At 38.1% G+C, this 21,597-nt stretch overlaps 1 protein-coding gene across 11 annotated transcripts in view; it reads left to right on the top strand.

The window, feature by feature from the left end:
• The window catches only part of LOC105466567 (sorting nexin 25), a 149,420-nt gene that overhangs the window by 30,599 nt on the left and 97,224 nt on the right, over nucleotides 1-21,597 (top strand). For all 11 annotated transcript variants that reach the window (XM_011715597.3, XM_071092742.1, XM_011715598.3 and 8 more), the window contains exons 2-3: nucleotides 9,270-9,354; nucleotides 21,114-21,330. In XM_011715597.3, coding sequence (XP_011713899.2) covers nucleotides 9,270-9,354; nucleotides 21,114-21,330 — 302 coding nt within the window. The remainder of the gene's footprint in view (nucleotides 1-9,269; nucleotides 9,355-21,113; nucleotides 21,331-21,597) is intronic.

Here is a 21,597-nt window from a genome sequence, read left to right as displayed (position 1 = left end):
ACATAAGTAAATAAACTTACCTAGATAAATTCCCCTCCATTCCCTCGCATCTACTTCTCACCTTCTGCCTCAGGGTAAGAGAATTAGCTGCCTTCAGCTTTGCAAAACCTCCTGGCCTTCCAAGAAGGTTTGCATCTTTCCCTATAACTTTTTACACCACCCTGACCGATCCCCTATAGTAGCCAGGAGTTTGAGGCTGTAGTGAGCCATGACTGTGCCACTGTACTCCATCCAGCCTGGGCAACAGAGTGAGACCCTGACTGGAAGGAAAAAAAGACTCCCCTGTGAAACAAAAGAAAATTCTTGAGTCATTTAATCTTTTGAATTAAGTCAGAGTCCAAATCCAGCTATATATTTTATAGATGATTTTAGTATGTTTTAGAACATTTTTGGTGGTACCAGTAGCATAACAGTGGCAACATTTTTTGTTTGAAATAGAAAAACAAAGGTGGAGACAAACTGAAGATAGAGTAAGAGAATAAATTATGGTATAAGCTATTCAAAACATTGTCTGAGTCTTTTATTATTATAAAAGATATTCATGATAAAGTACTGAGTGTAAAAAGCCAGATACAAAGTTGTATATATACCATGATCCCAATTTCTTTTAAAAAGTGTACAAATGAAAAAGTTACCAATAATTTATTGTGGTCAGACATTGTTACAGTACTTGGTGTGTGTTAACGCTCATATCAATTTTGTGAGGTAGGTACTATTGTTATCTCTATTTTACATATGAGGAAAGTGAGCTATGGAAAAGTAACTTGCCCAAGGTTACATAGTAAGTGTTGGAATCACTGAGAAGAAGGAAATATACCAAAATGGTATTAGTGATCATCTGGATCATTATGAGTCAGTTTAATTCCTTATATCTATAACAGAGAATGTATCTCTGCTGTTTATGTAATTGGAAATAACAGTTTAAAAAGAAATTATAGCATCTTTGAAATTTAGAAAAACAGTAATATGAGAAAACTTGTAGGTTGAATTTCAAAGAATAGCTGCTCCTTCCTATATCTAAAGTAGAAATTGTGCTTGATTAAGAGGGAAAAAAAAGACACAAATCCACTATTTTCTGTTAATACAATCTCCCTAAACGATAACCTCTCAGTATCATGTTAACAATTTTCTGGGTTTTTTTGATAAGGAAAGTAAGATATTCTTTAGTTTATGGTTCAGCATAATAAAAGCGCAACTCAGGAAACTGTCAAACCAGGTTTTGTTCGGATATTTAAATGCTTTACATCATAGCAAAACATCTCCAGGAGTGTGCACTTTCTTCTCTGTAAAGCGTATCCTCAAAGGCAAAAAGTACTTCAAGAATTATGTGCTCTGTTATGCTGTGTCTTACTGGTTGCTTAACTTTTCAACCTCTCCTTGCCTTTATTTCTGCCATTCCTGTGCCTTTAGAAAACCCATCGATCAACCAACTTTAGATTTGTTGAAAGTTGGTAACATTTTGAGTTGTATTTGTGATACCGTCTGGTGGGTGCTCTGCTAAGAGCTTTGTGAGAGCAGCCATTACAGACTAGACGCCCACGGCTTGAACATGGCTCGAAGTTTAGCCCAAACAGTGGCAGCCTGCAGAGTTTGTAATAACATTGAATTAGTTGAAGATATCATCCAAAATTCATAACTTTCATTTTTTGTTGTTGTTGGGGAAAAAAAAATTAGTCCGGATTTGGTGGCTCTTGCCTGTACTCCCAGCACTTTGGGAGGCCAAGGTGGACGGATCACCTGAGGTCAGGAGTTCAAGACCAGCCTGGCCAACATGGAGAAACCCCGACTCTACTATAAATACAAAAATTAGCTGGGCATGGTGGCACGTACCTGTAGTCCCATCTACTCAGGAGGCTGAGGCAGGAGAATCACTTGAACTCAGGAGGTGGAGGTCGCAGTGAGCTGAGATCGTGCCACTGCACTCCAGCCTGGGCTACAGAGAGAGACTCCGTCTCAAAAAAAAAAAAAAAAAAAATTTAGAGCACCTAGCAGCACAGTTGTTGCAATCCCCTTTACACATTTAGAGTTCTTTTCAGGCCCCTATCATCTTTTTTTAGATCCCTGATATTATTTATTTGATCGTCTTGAGGCATATTAGCCCACATAAAATGCAAGCTAGAGAGGAGAGTGGCTGGGTCAAGGACCCACATTAGTAAATGGCAGAGCGGAGCCCGCCTGCCGTGGGAGCCTGTGTTCTTCCTCTTAACATGACTGCTTGACTTCCAGGTGGGGAATGACACTATGGCTCACGTGACGATCTTTTGTCAGAATCTTAGTCATATTAGGTATAGCTGACCTTTCAAGTTTCTTAGTCCCTTCTCATCCTTCTGAGAAGGGATATGCCTATTTTCTTCATTTCTTTGGTTTGGAATAAATCAGTCTTTGAGGCTGAGGCAGAATATCATTGTTTTGAAAGAGGTCCTGGTTTTGAGAATATCATAGTTTAAGAATGAGAGTATCAGTCATGAGATCCCAGTGGATCGTCAGATGCTGAGTATACTTGGAGAGACTCAGCCATGTGACGGCTCCATGTGGTTAATGATGATTTTTGGGGAGTTTGTGTTTGCTTTTATAAGATGAACCATTTCAGTAGCTTTATAGGATATTACACTTGTCACCCCTTGAACTCTGTACAACTGTTTCCCTTTACAAAATAGCACCAAAAATACATTAAACTTTTAACTGTATGTAGTGGAGGCGAGAGCACTTGTTTATTTGAGAAGACCAGGTAATAGGCATGAAAAAAAATTGCGAGTTACAGGTTGGCTGTTCTGGCTGCCAGTGAGCAGTGTCCTACTTAAAAACAGCGGACAATGAGGTGTGTATATTGGCTGGATTCCAGGGAGTTTCTGGTTGTTCAGTTGCTCCTGGTGTCTGAGTACTCAGGTTTCTCTGCCTGGCTTCTCTCTGGATGTTGCTTCCTCATAAGAGGGTTTCTGTAGCCTTGACACAAAGATAGTTTGAGCACATTATGGCTGGTACTCCGGAGTAAACAGAAAGCTGACATATATTCAGAAAAGGGTTTATTGATAAAACGTATGCGCATTGTCACATATATGAAAGAAAAGGTTTCGGCCAAGTGCAGTGGCTCACGCCTGTAATCCCAGCACTTTGGGAGGCCGAGGCGGGCGGATCACAAGGTCAGGAGATCAAGACCATCCTGGCTAACACAGTGAAACTCCATCTCTGCTAAAAATACAAAAATTAGTCGGGCATGGTGGCAGGTGCCTGTAGTCCCAGCTACTTAGGAGGTTGAGGCAGGAGAATTGCTTGAATCCAGGAGGCGGAGGTTGCAGTGAGCCAAGATCACACCACTGCACTCCAGCCTGGACGACAGAGCAAGACTCCATCTCAAAAGGAAAAAAAAGAAAAGCTTTCAAGTTTTGCTCTGTCTTTAGAAAAATACTCTAAAAATGTTCTTAAAATGTTCTCTGTCTCCAGAAAAACTCACTGGGTAATTAAAAATGATCTTGATACGTTGTTTTCAAATAGGTTTAAATCTTAAAATGAAGACAAACTTTATTTTTGTTGTTGTTTTTTAAATCTTTTTTATCTTTCGCTTTTTTTTTATTTTTTATTTTTTGTGTGTTGTTTATTTATTTAAATAGAAAATAAGGTGTATATTTTACAGGACAGTGGTCTGTTTCACCAAGAGCTTTTATGAGTTAATATTGTGATATGGATACTGAAAACTTAAAGCAAGAGATACTGAAGATTATCAGTTATCCTTTGTGAGTGTATTTTGAACATGTGTTTTCTTTCCTCTTTCCTAAAACAGGCATTTTAGGAAGATGATTGTCAGGAAGAGGTTGTCTTTACCTGAGGCCTATGCTAGCATAATAGAACAAGTCTTTGGGGAAATGTGCCTTGTGAAGTTCCTTTTTTTCAAACCTATAAATAGGAGAATGAAGACAATTATTGCTTGGTTGTCCTCAGAGCCACAGGAATTTATTCATGTTTTAAATTTGTTGAATTTTCATTACCTTCTTTCTCTTTTTTTCTGAAATTTCATCTTGGGGAAAATGATTAGTGGATTCTACCCTTTTGACCTGAAAGAAATAGAATATGTAGTGGCTACTCATTCAGACATGAGGAGATTCTGGCTTTATAAATAATAAATCTGTAAAAAGGAATTTCCATGCAGAATGTGTACAGAAAACTGTTTTTCCTCTACTTTTGTACCACAGCAAACATAAACATAGAAGATTTTTGTGACAAAATGTGTGGGTGTTTTTTCCCCACACACCAAGCAGCAGACACCAGCAGGGTGCCCTCTAATTGTTCCAGCACCGTCTACCTGGAGACAGTGTCAGAGCCCATAGGTTAAGCGAGGCTCAGTCCCCAAGAGCCCTCAGCCCCCCACCCTCAACATTAGTCTGTAAGTCTGGGCCTCTGGAACTTCTGACCAACCAGCTTCAATTTGAGGTGCCCATGACCCCCTTTTGGGTTCAGTTAATTTGCTGGAACAGCTCACAGAACTCGGGGAAACGCTTACTTACATTTACTGTTTTTTTGTAAAAGATATTGCAAAGGATACAGATGAAGAAATGCTATGTTGAGGGATGGGGGAAGGGTGCAGAGCTTTCATGCCCTCCCTGGGCACCACCCTGCAGGAACCTCACATGTTCAGCTGTCCTGAAACTCACTGAGCCCTCCTCTGGAGCTTGCCTTCCTCTATAGTATAGAGTGGGACTCTCTGATGGGAAGGTCTTAAGACCCACAGCCAGAGAGGCAGGGGACCCTGAGAGTGGAAGGAGGACAGAAAAAAGGCAGAGGCCTCCAGGCCAGACACACCCAACATTATAACAAAAGCCTGGAGCAAAAGACTGGCTGTGGGAGTTAGGAGCCAGGAACCCTGGATGAAACCCGATACGTATCACAACATTGCACATAGTAACCCTGTTATTTTTGGCCCATGAGGTGTTTTTTTTCTCTTTCCTGTTCTCCTGGCTTACAGATTCTCCATCAGGCTATGGGGATGGGATAGGAACAAAGAACTGTTTTCTTTCTAGTAAGGGCCGGTGACTCCTAGCGGGTAGGGTGTGGGAACTTCAGAACCAGATTGGAAAATCAGATTGAAAGAATAATAGGTAGGGGTTTTGCTTAAATAGAGCTGAAATAGAAAACATTATTCTCATAAACCCATCTCCCCTGCAATTTGATTTTTATTGTGGTAAAATACTTATAAAATGTGCTATCTAAACCATTTTTGAGTATACAGTTCAGTGATATTAAATACATTTACAATGTTATGCAACCATTGCTACCATCTATCTCCATAACTGTTTTCATCTTGTAAAACTGAAACTCTGCTAGGCACGGTGACTCGTGCCTGTAATCCCAGCACTTTGGGAGGCCTAGGTGGGAGGATCGCTTGAGGCCAGGAGTTCATGACCAACCTGGGCAACATGGTGAAACTCCCATCTTTACAAAAAACTTAAAACATAGCGAAACACACAGAGACACACATTTGTAATTCTGGCTACTCAGAAGGCTGAGGTGGAAGGATTGCTTGAGCCAGGAGATCGAGACTACAGTGAGACAAGATTGCACCACTGCACTCCAGCCTGGGTAACAGAGTGAGACCTTATCAAAAAACAACCCCCCCACCAAACTGAAACTCTATACCCTTTAAACATTAACTCACCATTCCCTCCTTCCCCTAGCTCTTAGAGAAACCATAGTTTTATCATTAAATAGACGAAAGGCCTTATTCAGATGTAGTCAGTAGTGACAAACATGTTTGTAGGTTACATGTAAGTATGAAGTAGAGAGATAAAAGAAATAAATAGACACATGGCAAGAGGTAGTAGATCCATAACTAGGAAGATAAAAAATAAGAATAAAAAATAAAAATTTTTGAAGGAAGTTATAAAGATAGACACATATCCAAAGAATATACTTCAGATATGCATGTCAGTCATATTCATACCCAGCCCTTACAGGCTGTTTCCATTTTAAGAACTCAAATTCAGGAACAACTCTTGTTTGTTTGTTTGTTTATTTGAGACAGTGTCTTGCTATATTGCCCAGGCTGGATGCAGTGGTACAGTCATGGGTTACTGCAGCCTTCATCTCCTGGGCTTAGTCAGACCTCCTTCCTCAGCCTCCTGAGTAACTGGGACTACAGGTGCCTGCCACCAAGCCCGGCTGATTTTTTAAGTTTTAGATGGGGTTTCACCATGTTAGCCAGGCTGGCCTCAAACTCCTGACCTCGAGTGATCCATCTGCCTCTGCCTCCCAAAGTGCTGGGATTGTAGGCGTGAGCCACTGCCACCAGCCAGGAACTTCTTTAAAAAGTTTTTTGGCTTTGGTTTTGTCATTTGATCAGTATTGTTCATTTAACTATTTGCCAAAGCATTGAGAAGTTGTGATTAAAATTATTTAGCAGTGTAGACCTCTGAAAGCATTTAACTCAATTAAATATTACCCCCAAAATTTGTAAGTTATTTAAATATCTGCCTGATGTTTTAAAAGCAGTAGAATTTGAAAATTCCTCATTTCTTACATTTTTTTTCTTCTGTGAACCAAATGAAAAATGTTAAAATTTCAATAAAATCTAGACCATGTATTTAATTTCATAGAGAGCTACCCAGAAACTAGAAAATAGTTTTAAAAGGTCACATGATTTTCTTTTATGCATTAAATGTCTGTCTATATGTGATTATGATTAAGATTTTTAAAAAATTCCTTGGGAAAATATTGAATGCTATATGTTAATTTGAGCATAAAGGAATATCTTTTCTTTCTTGGGTGCAACATGTACATCTTACGGTTTAAAAAAAAAAATTCCACTAAGAAATCTTGAATCTGTCTTTTTTTCCTCTTTTTTTATAAGGTCACCAGAAGACTTTTGTTTGTTTTTAATAACAGCAAGCACGAACAGGGATGACATCCTTGGCACTTGATTGTAGATAGCATGAGACTAATCAAGGACTGGAAATTCTCCACTCTCAGTTGGGTGGCCTGGGGCTGTGGGATTGATTGCATCTGTGCTGGTCTGGCCTCTGCTTGAGAACAAAGTGGTTCTCCACACTGGTTTGTAGGATGAGGGTGACAGTAGCATTAGCCTTTTAGATCTCCAAGTCATGTGACAGTGCTGGTCAAGAACTTGTAATATTTCTCACCTGAAAAAAAAATGTTCTGCATTTTTTTCCTTCCAAACGAATAAGTAGACCCCAATTATGTTATACATGCTTTTGATTACTGTGATATGTGATCAAGTAAAAAAATCTTCTTTTTAATGTAGTCTCACTAGACAGATAGTGGGGTTTTAATTCTATAGTCTCTCCTTTAAGAAAAAAAAGAAAAAAAATGCCAAATAGTATCTTCCCTCCCCACCCCCCAGGCAGAGTCTTGCTCTCTCACTTGGGCTGGAGTGCAGTGGCGAGATCTCACCTCACTGCAACCTACATCTCCTGGGTTCAAGCTCTTCTCATGCCTCAGCCTGCCGAGTAGCTGGGATTACAGGTGCCCGCCACCACGCCCAGCTGATTTTTGTATTTTTAGTAGAGACGAGGTCTCACTGTGTTGGCCAGGCGGACTCAAACTCCTGACCTCAAGTGATCTGCCAGCCTCGGCCTCCCAAAGTGCTAGGATTATAAGTGTGAGCCACTGCACCCAGCCCAAAGTAGTATCTTTATACAGTTATTTATTTATTTTTTTAACATCACTTGCTGTTATACAGACACACATAGACTTAAAATTCTGTACCTCTGGCCTAGAGGAAACCACTTTTAAAAGTGTTTGTGCTTGCAAACATTTTCCCATCATAGAAAACTTTCCATGAAGGTATATATATATCTTTTTAATGGTATACCATAATTTATTTAACTCTTTGTCTGTTGACATATATATAAAAACTTGCGTTACTTCCAATTTTTTTGCGCCTATAATTAATATAGCAGTAAAATTCCTTATACTTTTTCACATTTCTGTTGGGCAGAGCCCTAGGAGTGGCAATGCAGAATAGAGAGTCCTTTAGGCCGGGTGCGGTGGCTCACGCCTATAATCCCAGCCCTTTGGGAGGCCGAGGCAGGTGATCACATGAGGTCAGGAGTTCCCGACCAGCCCGGCCAACATGGCGAAAACCCATCTCTACTAGAAATAAAAAATTAGCTGGATGTGGTGTCGTGCGCCCGAAGTCCCAGCTACTCTGGAGGCTAAGGAGAAGTGTTTGAATCTGGGAGGCGGAGGTTGCAGTGAGCTGAGTGGTTGCAATGAGCACCACTGTACTCCAGCCTGGGCAACATGTGAGACTCAAAAAAGTCCTTTGAAATTTTGACATATGTGGCTCAGTTGCCTTCTTAAAAGCTTGTAGAAATAGATATTTCCCCCAACAATATATGAAAACAACCATTTCCCTGTGTCCTTGTCAACATTAGATACATGAGTCCTTTCCTCTGCCTTGGCAGTCTGATGGTGTCTCGTTGCTCTAATTTGCATTCCTCTAATAAAAAAGGGGATTGCATTTTTTTGTCATACATTTATTGGTCATTGTTTATCTTTTATGATTTCCCTTTCAACTTCTTTGCTTGGTTTTCTTTTGAGTTATTTTTCTTATTTTTGGAGTCTGTATGTAATAATATTTCTTTGTTACACATGTTATAGATATTGTCTCCTAGTCTATCATTTATGTTTTGTTTGCATCATCTTTTTTGAAACAAGAATTTTGTATTTTAGGTAGTCAGATTTGTCGTTTTTTTTCCCTTTCATACCATTTGGATTTTGTGTTTTATTTTAGAGAAGCCTTTTCCATTCCAAGATTATAAAAAGCTGCTCCCTTATTTCGTCTTAATTCTTTTTTAGTTTAAAACATGTTTAGCTGCTTAATCTTTTTGGAGTTATTTATATGCAAAGTGTAAGACCGTAACCTTTTATTCCCATGTGAATATCAAATTATTCCAACATCATTTACTGAATAGTGTGTGATTTTTATCATTAATTTCAGTTTTTTAAAGAAAATTATGTTCTTAATTTGCACATATATAGCTACATCAGTTTGTGTACTCTCTACCATTGTGTTGATTTATTTATTCCTATACAGTCACTGTACTGTTTTGATATCTGGTAGGGAAAATCCTTCCTTAATTTTTTTTTCCAAAAAATTTTAACCTTAAGCATTTATTTACTTTTGTGGAAAAACTTCTATTATTCGTTAAGCCTTATCTTAATGCTTGTTTAGATGGCATTTCATACCTTTGATTTTGTTTTTATATGTGATTTATTCATTCAGTAATCTGCTTTGTATTTTTTTCTTTTCGTTTCAGAGTCCTGTGTATGGAAGCTGGCATGAATCAGCTCAGTCTAGAAGGGTAGTAATTTCTCATAATATGGATAAAGCTCTGAAAGAAGGTAAGGATTAAATGAGAGTATGTAATTACCATGTAAAGCAATTCATTATGTTCTAAAAGGAAAATAATAATCTCCAAATTTATTCTTCTTGTCTGCATGTAGCATTAGGAATTTTTTCTTCATGAGTTTATATTTGGTGACTAAATACATCCATGTTTTGTCTGCATGTAAGGGATTTACATATTTGTTGAGTAGGAATTTACAGATCATATGAAACTAGCCAGCCAGGTAGAGCTAGTTCCATCATATGAAGCACAAATCTCTTCTCTCTTTTCTAAAATGGGTTTTAGGAATTTTTTTTTTCTTCTAGTTATAACCTAGAGAAAGCATTTTGGGGATAGACAGACTCAGGCTCACTCACAGACAAACCAGTTAAACCCAACTAAGTGATAGTAGTCTTTCAGAGGAATGAACATGCAATGAAGCTTATATTGAAGGCAGAAGCGGGGTGGTGGAAGGTAAAATATGGCTATGTCTGAAAGTGGGAATAAATAAGTGTGCTTTTAAATATTAAAATTTTAAAAGATAATATATTTTGAGGATCAAATTAAGGTTTAAGAAAGATTTTAAATATCAAATTTCTAAAAGCAGTGACAGTTTTAGTTAACTTTCAGAAAACAAGCCATGAGTTTTTCAGGTGAATACATGATGTTAGACATGACGTTAAGAGAACTGAATAAGTGATAGGTACATACATAAGTTTTACTCATCATAGTTCACAAAAATCACCATATCAAAATCTGAAAATGAGAGTACTATATCAGTACAGAAACAGTTTAAAATTGTGTGGATTCATATAATTTTAGACCTTTGGGGACATAATTAAATTTTTAAAAATATTTCTATTAGTAGTTAAAGTACAATGACATATAAAACTTACTGGATTTAAAATTTAGCTATTATTCATAATCTCATAATCACGATTTTGGAGTATAAGATTGGCTGGGTGTGGTGGCTCATGCCTGTAATCCTAGCATTTTGGGAGACTGAGGTGGGTGAATTGCTTGAGCCCAGGAGTCCAGCCTGGTAACATGGTGAAACTCAGTCTCTACAAAAAATATAAATATTAACTAGGAATGTTGGCACATGCCTGCAGTCCTAGCTACTTGGAAGGCTGAAGTGGGAGGACTGCTTGAGCCCAAAAGGCAGAGATTTGCAGTGAGCCTGGATTGCACCACTGCACTCCAGTCTGGGTAACACAATGAGACCCCATCTCAAAAAAAATGTGCAGGATTTATTCTTAATTGCTTTTATTGAGGTAAAATTTACATACTTTGAAATGTACAAATCTTAATTATACAATTCAGTAATTTTCATAAATGTGCATAACTGTATAACCACCTCATTCAAAATAGAGTACATTTCCATCATTCTAGAAAATTTGCCTCATGCTCCCCTTTGATCAACACCGACCCTTCTTGGTATCACTTCGTTTTGCTTCTTCTAAAAGTTTATGGAAATGGAACCATACAGTGTGTATTCTTTTATGCCTGGCTTCTTTCACTCAGCATAATGTTTTCGAGATTCATCCATGTTGTGTGTATCAGTTTATTCTTTGTTACTTTTGGGTGGGTGGTATTCCATTACACTGATCCAGCTATCACAATATGTTTATCCTTTCTCCTGTTGGACATTTGGGTTATTTCTAAGTTTTGGAAAGTTAGTCAATAGTTGCTATCAACAAGTATTTCAGCGGACATACATTTTTATTTCTCTTGGATAAATATCTAGCAGTAGAATTGCTGAGCCATACGATAGTTGTATGTTTAACTTTATAATAAATTACCAAACAGTATTCCAAAATGGTTGTATCTTTTTAGACTCTCACCAACAATTTATGAGAGTTCCGGTTGTTTCATATTACCACCAACATTTGCTGTTGTTTTGTTCCTCTTTTAGCCATTCTGATGGGTGTATCTTACTGTGGCCTTAAATTATGTATCCGTACTGACTATGATATTAAACACCTTTTCATGTGTTATTGACAATTTTCAGATTTTTATTTGTGATGTGTCTATTCGAGTCTTTCTTTTTTAAACTTAAATTTATTTATAGTTTTTAAAATACCTGGATTCATGTCTTTTGTTAGATACAGATAGAGAGAATTTATCTCCTAGTTTGTAAATTGCCTTTTGTTTTCTTAATGCTATCTTTGAGTGGATGTTTTCAATTTTGATAAAGTCCAATTTACCAGTCTTTTCTTCCTGTCTGTTCTTTAGATAGATAGGATGATGATTATTTTTTTTTCAAGTTCACCAGTTGTTTTTTCTGTCTCATCTCCAATCTGTAGTTAAGTACATCCAGTGAAATTTTTATTGCACACTTTGTGCTTTTCATGTCTAGAATTTCCATTTGGTTCTTTTTTCTTGTTGTTGTTTCTGTAATTTTTGCTTCTCTGCTGAGATTCTCTCATCTGTCAATTATTATGACATTTTTATTTTTACTTTCTTGAACATATTTTGTAGTAGCTGCTTTAAAGTTCTTTTATGCTAATTCCAACATCCAGGCTATCTTGATGTTGGTTTCTGTTAATGGCTTTTTCTCTTGACTAGATGTCACTTTTTGGGGGTTTCTTCTGATGTCTAGTTGTTTTTTATTGTATACTGGACAATGTGGATGCTGCTTTTTAGACATTCTAGATTCTGTTATCTTCCTCTGAAGAGTTTTTTAGTATACAGTTTAATTAATGGTTGATCACCTTGAAGATACTTGGTTTTTTATACATTTTCTTAGGATGGGTGTGTTTGGATTTTGTCCTTAATCTAAAGTGAATCCCTCAGTCTGGGGACATAGACTCCTGTGGTTCATGGCCTGTCCACAATTGCAATGAAAAGCCCAACACCATTAGTGGAATTCTAGCTCCAAACTCTGTCTCCCCGGTGGACAGTAGCTGGAGTATCTGCTCAGGTCTTTGAGTCTTCCAGCTGTTGCTTTCCACTGGTCTCCTGTCGTCTTACCCCTATACATGTGTAGTTCACAGTTGACAATTTTACGTGTGTAGTTCACAGTTGACAATTATACATGTGTAGTTCACAGTTGGCAATGAGTTTGAGAATCTGTACTTAGATTTCATGGCGTTTATTTCTTGGCTTTATTTTCAGCAGACCTGGCAACTCTTAAATCTGTTTCCTGATATATATATATATATATATATATTTTTTTTTTTTTTTTTTTTTTTTGAGACGGAGTCTCGCTCTGTAGCCCAGGCTGGAGTGCAGTGGCCGGATCTCAGCTCACTGCAAGCTCCGCCTCCCGGGTTCACGCCATTCTCCGGCCTCAGCCTCCCGAGTAGCTGGGACTACAGGCGCCGCCACCTCGTCCGGCTAGTTTTTTTTATTTCTTAGTAGAGACGGGGTTTCACCGTGTTAGCCAGGATGGTCTCGATCTCCTGACCTCGTGATCCACCCGTCTCGGCCTCCCAAAGTGCTGGGATTACAGGCTTGAGCCACCGCGCCCGGCCTGTTTCCTGATATATTAAAAAAAAAAAAAAAAAAAGACCTTCTCTTCCAGTTTACTGCCTGTACCTCTAAGACTGCTGTTGCCTGTAGGGAAAAGCTGTGTGTAAACATGGATCTTACCTAGTACCATTCCTTTCTTTCAATAATAGATTCCCTTCTAATTGCTAAGTTTGGTTGCTCTCAGTGCTTTTATATACAGATGGTTCCTGATTTATGATAGTTCAGATTATGATTTTTTTACTTTTGTGGGGTGGGATGGGGGTGTTATTAGGATGCAACTCCATCATAAGGTGAGGAACATCTGTAGTTTTTTAATATTTTTTCCAGATTTCCAAATTATTTTCTATAGGAAGGTTAGTCTGATATAAGCTATTCTACCACCCCTGGAATTAGAACTCTGCCCTTAATATTAAAAAAATTTTTAATTGTGTTAAAATAGACATAAAACTTATCATTATAACCATTTTAAGTATATAGTTCAATAATGTGTTGTGTGTATGTGTGTGTGTGTGTGTGTGTGTGTGTGTGTGTGTGTGTGTGTGTGATGGAGTCTTGCTCTGTTGCCCAGGCTGAAGTGCAGTGGTATGATCTCGGCTCACTGCAACCTCCGCCTCCTGGGTTCAAGCAATTCTTGCGCCTCAGCCTCCCAAGTAGCTGACATTATAGGCACACACCACCATGCCCAGCTAATTTTTGTATTTTTAGTAGAGATGGTGTTTCACCATGTTGGTTAGGCTGGTCTCGAACTCCTGACCTCAAGTGATCTGCCTGCCTTAGCCTCCCAAAGGGTTGGGATCATAGGCGTGAGCCACCGCGCCTGGCCTTAGTTCAGTAGTGTTAAGTACATCCACATTATCATGCAACCAATCTCTAGAACTGTTTTCATCTTGCAAAACTGAAACTCTTTACTTGTTAAGTGACAACCCCTTTCTCTTCCTCCAGCCCCGGTAACCACTGTTCTACTTTTTGTCCCTGAGAGTTTGGCTACTCTAAGTATCTTACCTAAGTGGAATCATATAGTATTTGTCTTTTTGTGTTTGGCTTGTTTTACTTGATGTCCTCAAGTTTCATCCGTGTTGTAGCATGTGACAGGATTTCCTTCTGTTTTCAGGCTGAATGATATTCCATTGCATGTGTGTGTGTGTGTGTGTGTATGTGTGTGTGTGTGTGTATGTGTGCCACATTTTGTTTATCCATTCACTCATCAGTGGATGCTTGGGTTGCTGTCCACCTTTTGGCTATTGTAAATGATGCTGCTATGAACATGAGTGTCTCTTTAATTTTTGAAGACTTAGAAATTTATCTGTATTTAGACGTGACCTTTATTTTAGACCAGTTTGTTTCAGAAGTACTTGTGGGGAAAGAAAAAAGACAGGATAAGGGTTGAGGCTTAGTTGGCAAAAACATTATCCTCAAGCTAATTTGTATTCATTGGTTTCTTCTGAAAGGAAAATGTTTTCCAAAACCTTTGGGTAAGCGTTTTAGTTTATTATACTTCACCATTTGTTTTTAAACCACATTCTTAATGTTCAAATTTTTTTTTTTTACCTGTCCTTCGCTTTAAAGCGGTTTTCAGAGAAAAGCTGCGAAGTTGCGCATTATATAATCTTAACAGAAGGAGAGCTAGTAGCTGCTAGAAAGTTAGTTATTGGGAGTAAAATTCATGCATTTGGCAGTAGTTATTCAACAGCAACAACAAACAAAACTAGAATCACCTTCCAAGAAAAATTTGACCAGTTAATTTTATGGAGAATTATAATCTAGAAATGTATGTTGAGAAGGCTAAGAGGTTTCATCAGCATGTAGAAAATCTTTAGTGGTTATAATTTGTATCTCGGGAGTGGTTTGATTTACATTTGTAAACCCGACACCAGTATATTTAATTGGAATTCAGAATGTTATTAACTAGCTATAATAGATTTAATATTAATCAAATTGAGGGTCTCGTACATTTGCAAAACATTAAATAATATACTTGTTAAGGCTGAAGTAATTTGAGTTCAGTTATATTAAATGCTTATGAAATATTTATCTAAAAATCTCCTCCTTGGAAGCTAATTTAAACTAGAGAACATTATGGTACTATTTTATCTTTATGTATCTATTTTATTGTTTTTAGAGTGTGTAATTTAAAAACATTTAAAGAGTTAAGTACCATATAAGGCATGTATGTGTGTCTGCAGGTATACATGTTCTACATGTTTGTGAGTAGATATTTTTATGACTAAATTTGTGCTTGTGTTGTAGCTCAGTATGTTAGGATTTAAGTCTTTACGGATTGAATTACAAAGAAGAAAGAAGGAATAGTCAAAAATGCAGAGCAAAATAATATACTCCAGGTTTCTATGGAACCATAAGAAATACTAAAGCTACAAATGCTGTAAGTTAAATGGCACACTTGAGGAAAGTGATCGAAGCATATGACTGCTCTGTTTTGCTAGCCAGTTTAAAATGTAAAACTATATTTTAGGGGTTCAGATCTAATATGAATGAACTCTTGAGAAGTCAGAACAGTTACCCCTCTGTACCAGATAACTTCAGAAATTTCTCCAAAAGCTACATTTATCAGAAAACTGACAGAAAATAGAAAAAAAAAGACTTCTAAAAATCTTTTTGACTTACTATTAAATCTCAACAGCTCTATTGCCTAATTTGCACTAGCCTACCTTGAACTATCTCCAGTGTGGACCAGATAATTTAATTGTATAATTATTGAGTATATGTTATTTGTTCAGTGGTGTGTTGAATGTTAAATTGAAAGTTCTTGAATTGAAAATATAATTCTTCATGAGATTGTATCTTTTTCAAGACCTTGGGGATGCTGACCTCAGACTGTCTTATGAAAGACACTGTCTGCCACACAAAATACTCTGAAAAACAAAAATCCAAATGCCACATATAAAAAAACCCACTGTCTGAATATCTTAGAATTAAAGGCCATTACCCTCATTTTTTGCAATTAATGTTACAGACTTTTTTTTTTTTTTTGGAGACCAAGTCTCACTCTGTTGCCCAGGCTGGAGTGCAGTGGCATGATCTCAGCTCACTGTAACCTCCGCCTCCCGGGTTCAAGTGATTCTCGTGCCTCAGCCTCCCTAGTAGCTTGGGACTACAGGGATGAGCTACCAAGCTCGGCTAACTTTTGTATTTTTAGTAGAGACGGGGTTTCACCATGTTGGCCAGGCTGGTCTTGAACTCCTGACCTCAGGTGATCCACCCGCCTTGGCCTCCCAAAGTACTGGGATTACAGGCGTGAGCCACCGTGCCCAGCCCACATATACATTTCAAGGTGAGTACATTTCAGCTAGTTTTGATTGGCTCTTAATGCTTTTCTGAGTTTCAGTGGTAAATATGCCTATAGTAATTGTTATACACAGGATCATAACTTGAAAACAATCATGACAGCAGAAGATACTGCAAGGTCATTGTCAAAGTATAACAGAAGTTTTATGGAGAACAGAACTTGTGTATAGAACTTTTAACAGCTTTGGAACGGGTCCTGGATAAGGCAAACCTTATGTGGTAGTCTTTTTTCCAAGGCCCGCCGTATGGCTGTTCCAGATGTCTGGCTGTCTCGGAGTTAGATGGTGGCACGGAGGAAGCAGGGCTCGCGTGACTTCTCCCACCCTTTAGAAAGCTCAACTCATCAAGTTCTAGTTCGTGCTCTTTTCCCAGTGACATGAAATATGTGTACTTTTTTTTTTGTTGGATAAGTAAATAGCTCTATCAATCACATAAACTAATAACCCCAAATCTTTCCAGAAGATGACTTTCCATTGCATTTTAAAACTTTACAAACCATAAAAGACCATCTAAATGAACAATAGAATTGTTGTTGTTTATCATTGTCATTGTCAGACAAGTTTCTGGTTGAATGAGGACTGTCTCTTTGTTCTAAGAGACCCAGGCCGTGGACTTTTATGACCCATGGGGCTCTACCTCATGGGCAGGACATGTATCTCTGAATTGTATTTCTGAATTGCTCAGGGGAAAAGGCAAGGGTAGAAAAAATGGCCCTCTTGAAGCTCTCTTTGTTATACTGTTTACTTAGCTCATTCCTTTTCTGAAAATTTGTGGGTAGCAATTACCTAACATCCTGTTGTCTAGACTAACGTGGGAGCCTTTTAACTTGTGTCCTCATCTATAGTTTTTCTCTACTTTGTTTTCCTAAATCCTGTTTTCAGTTTAACCTAACTAAAACTAAAGTTTCCATCATGTTACGTCATTCTTTATAATCTCCAGTGGCCTCCTTTTTACCAACTCATTTCTTTGAGAGCAGTTCTAAAACTAGATATACTTGAATGACAGTAGCACCTGAATTTGTGTTGGGTGTTATCATGGCTTTAGAAGGAAGATTTTTTTGCCTGGCAGGGGATAAGTGTTCTTTCATTTCTCATTGTGATTAATTATATTGTTTCTGTGTATTTCTTTTTTTTTTCTTTAGTTGGCATCTTGATGTTGAATGTTTATTTCTTAATAAAAGCCATGAAATAATTTTATGGTTATGAATTTCTCTGTCTCCTTAAATTGACCCGTAGGGTATGTTTCATTTTGTTCATATGTGTACTTGTGTAAATTAGTTTATATGGTTATATAATTTATATTTAGAATCATGGCTTTGTTTTCTTCTTCTTCTTTTTTTTTTTTTTTTGAGACAGTCTCGCTTTGTCACCCAGGCTGGAGTGCAGTGGCGCAGTCTTGGCTCACTGCAACCTACGCCTCCCAGGTTCAAGTGATTCTCCCGGCTCTGCCTGTGGAGTACCTGGGATTACGGGCGCCCACCACCATGCACGGCTAATTTTTGTATTTTTAGTAGACAGAGTTTCACCACGTTGGCCAAGCTGGTCTGGAACTCCTGACCTCAGGTGATCTGCCTGCCTCAGCCTTCCAAAGTGCTGGGATTACAGATGTGAGCCACCGTGCCAAGCCTGTACTTTTTATATTTAAGTTATGTATAGTTTTATGATACTTAGTTTGAAGAGAAGTATCGTTGCTGGGATTACAAGCCTGAGCCACTGCGCCTGGCCTCACCTGTTGGTTCTTTGTGTCTTGTACAGCAGTTTTACAAAGAACAGCCTTTTACATATATTTTTTCATGTAAATGTGTTTTAAACAAACTGGATATCCAGTGGACGAGGATGCTATTTTAGGTTTTGCCTGTCTTTTACTCATGCAGCTATCTTGTTCACCTATGTGCAGGACTACAGTGTGCTGAGTAGAAAGAGTGACTGGCAGGTAGGAGACTTGGCTTTGCCACCTCTTTGAGCAAGTTACTTCACTTCTTTGAGCCTCAATTTCCTGAAGGGATGAAACTCACTCCTGTGTAGGAACCATGGTCTATGTGTTTGTTACCAATAAATGAGATGATGGGATGAACCCATTCCTGTTTTTGCAGTTTCATCTGGGTCAGAAACCATTTCCGATGTTTTTCCTTAATGGAATCATACGATTTAGGGATGAGATGTAGCTACCTTTTGCAAAATCTAGAAAATATAACAGCTATATATTCAAGTTAATATCTGAAAAATGAGCAGAAAATGACTAAGAGTTTCAGATGCCTTGTTTTCTGGTTTTGCTTTTGTTTTACCTTCCCTTTTGTGTCCAGTGCTTAGTGATACGGATATTGATTCCACCTTACATACTAGAAGCCCTCTATAAATTGTATTTGCTGAGTAGTAAAAGATCGAGGTAGTATCTTTTTTTCTGTCTTTGGCAATTAATTGTTCTCAGCTGGAAGGCACAGTTGTCTTATCCCTACAACTTAATCACTCTGAAAATTTATCTAAACCTTTGCATCATTGTTTGTGAACAAAAATCTTAATGCTGTGGCATATTTTTGAGTTATGGGATTTAAAATGCTGTTTTATAAATTATTATAAAGCTGAATTGCAGAATACTGGAAATGTGAAAAAACCTTGAATGTACTTCCATGGTTGATATTCAGCCATGAAAAAAGCCATCATAGAATATTAATACAAAAATTGTGCTTCCTTTGACCTGTAGGCACTTGCAAATATGTGATTCCGTTGTGATTCAGTTTTCTAAGAAAAATGACTCCCTCTCCCCACCATACAATCCCTCCCCCAGAAAGCTCACCTAAATTTCTTTCTTTTTTTCTTTCTTTGAGTCAGGGTTTTGCTCGCTCACCCGGGCTGGAATGTAGTGGTGCTGTCTTGACTCACTGCAGCCTCCACCTCCCAGGCTCAAATGATCCTCCCCCCTCAGCCCCAAGTAGCTGGGAATATAGGCATGCGCCACCATATCCGGCTAATTTTTGTATTTTTTGTAGAGATGGGGTTTTGCCATGTTGCCCAGGCTGGTCTCAAGCTCCTGGGCTCAAGTGTTCCTCCCACCTTGGGCTTCCAAAGTTCTGGGATTACAGCCGTGAGCCACTGCTCCCAGCCAATTTATTATTCTTAAGCTTCTAAATTGGCGTGTAGTGGCCAAGATGCATAAAATGAACCCCAAATTCTAAGCTAAAAACTTGTTTGACAATTATAGGTTAGTTGTTCATAGGGAATTGTGAAGTAGATCTGGTTCACGTAGGATTCCCGGGGATAAAGTAGCGTGCAGACAAGCAAAGAAAAGCAGGAGGATAAATTATTTATCTGAAATGATGTATAGTCACATCTGTAATTAAGCCCAATCAAATAGAGTTTGAAAAGTTAAAAAAAAAAAAAAACTCTGAGAAACAAGTGATAAAAAATGACCTCGGTACCCTTGAGGTGGAGCAGGATTGTGTAGCTAAATGTTTTTCTCTCTTGGGGCCCTGTGGGGAGTCACCACCAAGCCCACCAATATTTTATTTTGAAAAGACGTAGCTTCTTGTAGACATCACGCTGGCTTCAGCTTCTTTCTATATAGGCTTTAGAAATAGTGCTGTCCAACACAGTAGAGCACCCCAAATGTGGCTGGTTCAAATTGAGATTGCTGAAAGAATAAAATATATACCAGCTTACAGAGCTTAGTATGAAAAAAAGCAAAGTATTTTATTTTAAAAAAGGTTTTAAATATTGATTACATGTTGAAATAATATTGTGAATATATTTTGTTAAATGAATATATTTTGTTAAATGAATATATTATTAAAGTGAATTTTACCTGTTTCTTTATACTTTTTTATTGTTTATCTTATTTTTTATGAGCTTCTTGTTGTGGTATCTTTTTACTTTTTTAATGTGTCTTCTAGAAAACTTGAAACTTACATATGTGGCTCTCATATTCATATTAGATAGCACTGGTCTATGGCTAGGCTTTCCTAATTCCGAAGCACAGAATTAAGAACATAGACACTAGAAATCTTCCAAAGAAGGCGATTGGCCACAGAGGCTAAACCTAGTGTGATATCCAAGACTGGTTTATGGGATTCTTCCTATGTTAGTTGAGGTCTTGTTACAAGACAGAAAGCACAATGTAATTGAACAGGGAGAGTTAAATATAAAGAATTATTAATGTACAACATGGGATTAAGTACTAAGGAGTAAAGAGACACCAAAGAATATAGCAAGAGCAGATATTGGGAGCAGCCATTCTCGCTAGGGCTGAGGCAGAGCACCTTAGGACAGAATAAATTTGGAAGAAGTTTCCTTCTTTACCTTAGAATTGAGATCCAGGCCTTGGAGAAGGCACAACCTTGGCCCACTTGATGGTGAAGAAGGTTGAGCAGATACCACAGGCGAGGGGGAGCCACCCATAGGATGCCAGCAGAATTCTTTCAGAAACTCCCCTGTGGATGGCACTGGAACTCGCTATTGGGGTAAACACCCTCGGGTACCATGCCTGCTGCTAAATGTGGCAGGAACAGAGAAGAACACACAGGAACTGGGGAGAGCAGCCCCTTCCTCCTCCAGTTGCCCTTCAGCATGTGCTACTGATAGACTTAACGTTATGCCAGTGGGCAAAGAGACTGACGGTGTTTGCAGGGCCCAGCTCCAGAATCATAGAGCGGGACAAAAAGGCTGAATTCGGAGCGGAGAGGCAATAGATTGATAATGGGTGCACTTCATAAGTGTATTGCTCTGATTTTTTAATAAATGTAGGTAGTTTGGCACCAAGATAGAATATTTTAAAATAGGGCTCTGTAGGAAAATTTAGGACGTGGTCACCATACCTAAACATTCTAGTTAGATGAGAATCTTTCGTTTTAAAAGACTTAGGAATTCTCATGAGTTCTGTTTTCTCCTCTCTTTAATTTTAAACAGTGAATATTAAATAGTTAGGTGGCCAGTTTCCAGTAGAAATGCGGTCTTGGTGTTTGCTTCTTTCATTTGTTTTACTCATTGCTTTGTTTATTCCTGGTAGTGTTCGACTACAGTTATAGAGATTACATTCTGTCCTGGTATGGAAACCTCAGCAGAGATGAGGGACAACTTTACCATCTGCTCTTGGAAGACTTTTGGGAAATTGCCAGACAGCTGCACCACAGACTGAGTCACGTGGATGTGGTTAAAGTTGTCTGCAATGATGTTGTGAGGACTTTACTCACTCATTTCTGTGACCTGAAAGCTGCTAATGCCAGGTAACTGTTATAAGCAACTTACCCCCTTTTTTTGCATTACATTTTTTTTTTTAATTGAGTAAGGGGTCAAAGTCAAGATAAAACTCTAAAATATTCTGCCTATTGCTGGCACTTGCTTGAAAATGTAGATTTATTAAGGGGGAATAATTATTGTGTTCTGATAGAGTAGTTTTGTTTTTCACTTTCTGCTGGAAAACCACTTATAAATACAATTAATTCTATAAATAAACAGTAAAATGAATTTTACTGAGCCAGCACTGTGATGAT

Source organism: Macaca nemestrina, chromosome 3 (genome assembly GCF_043159975.1).
Source record: "Macaca nemestrina isolate mMacNem1 chromosome 3, mMacNem.hap1, whole genome shotgun sequence".
Classification (NCBI taxonomy): Eukaryota; Metazoa; Chordata; class Mammalia; order Primates; family Cercopithecidae; genus Macaca; species Macaca nemestrina.
This window is presented reverse-complemented; position numbering and strand designations above follow the sequence as displayed.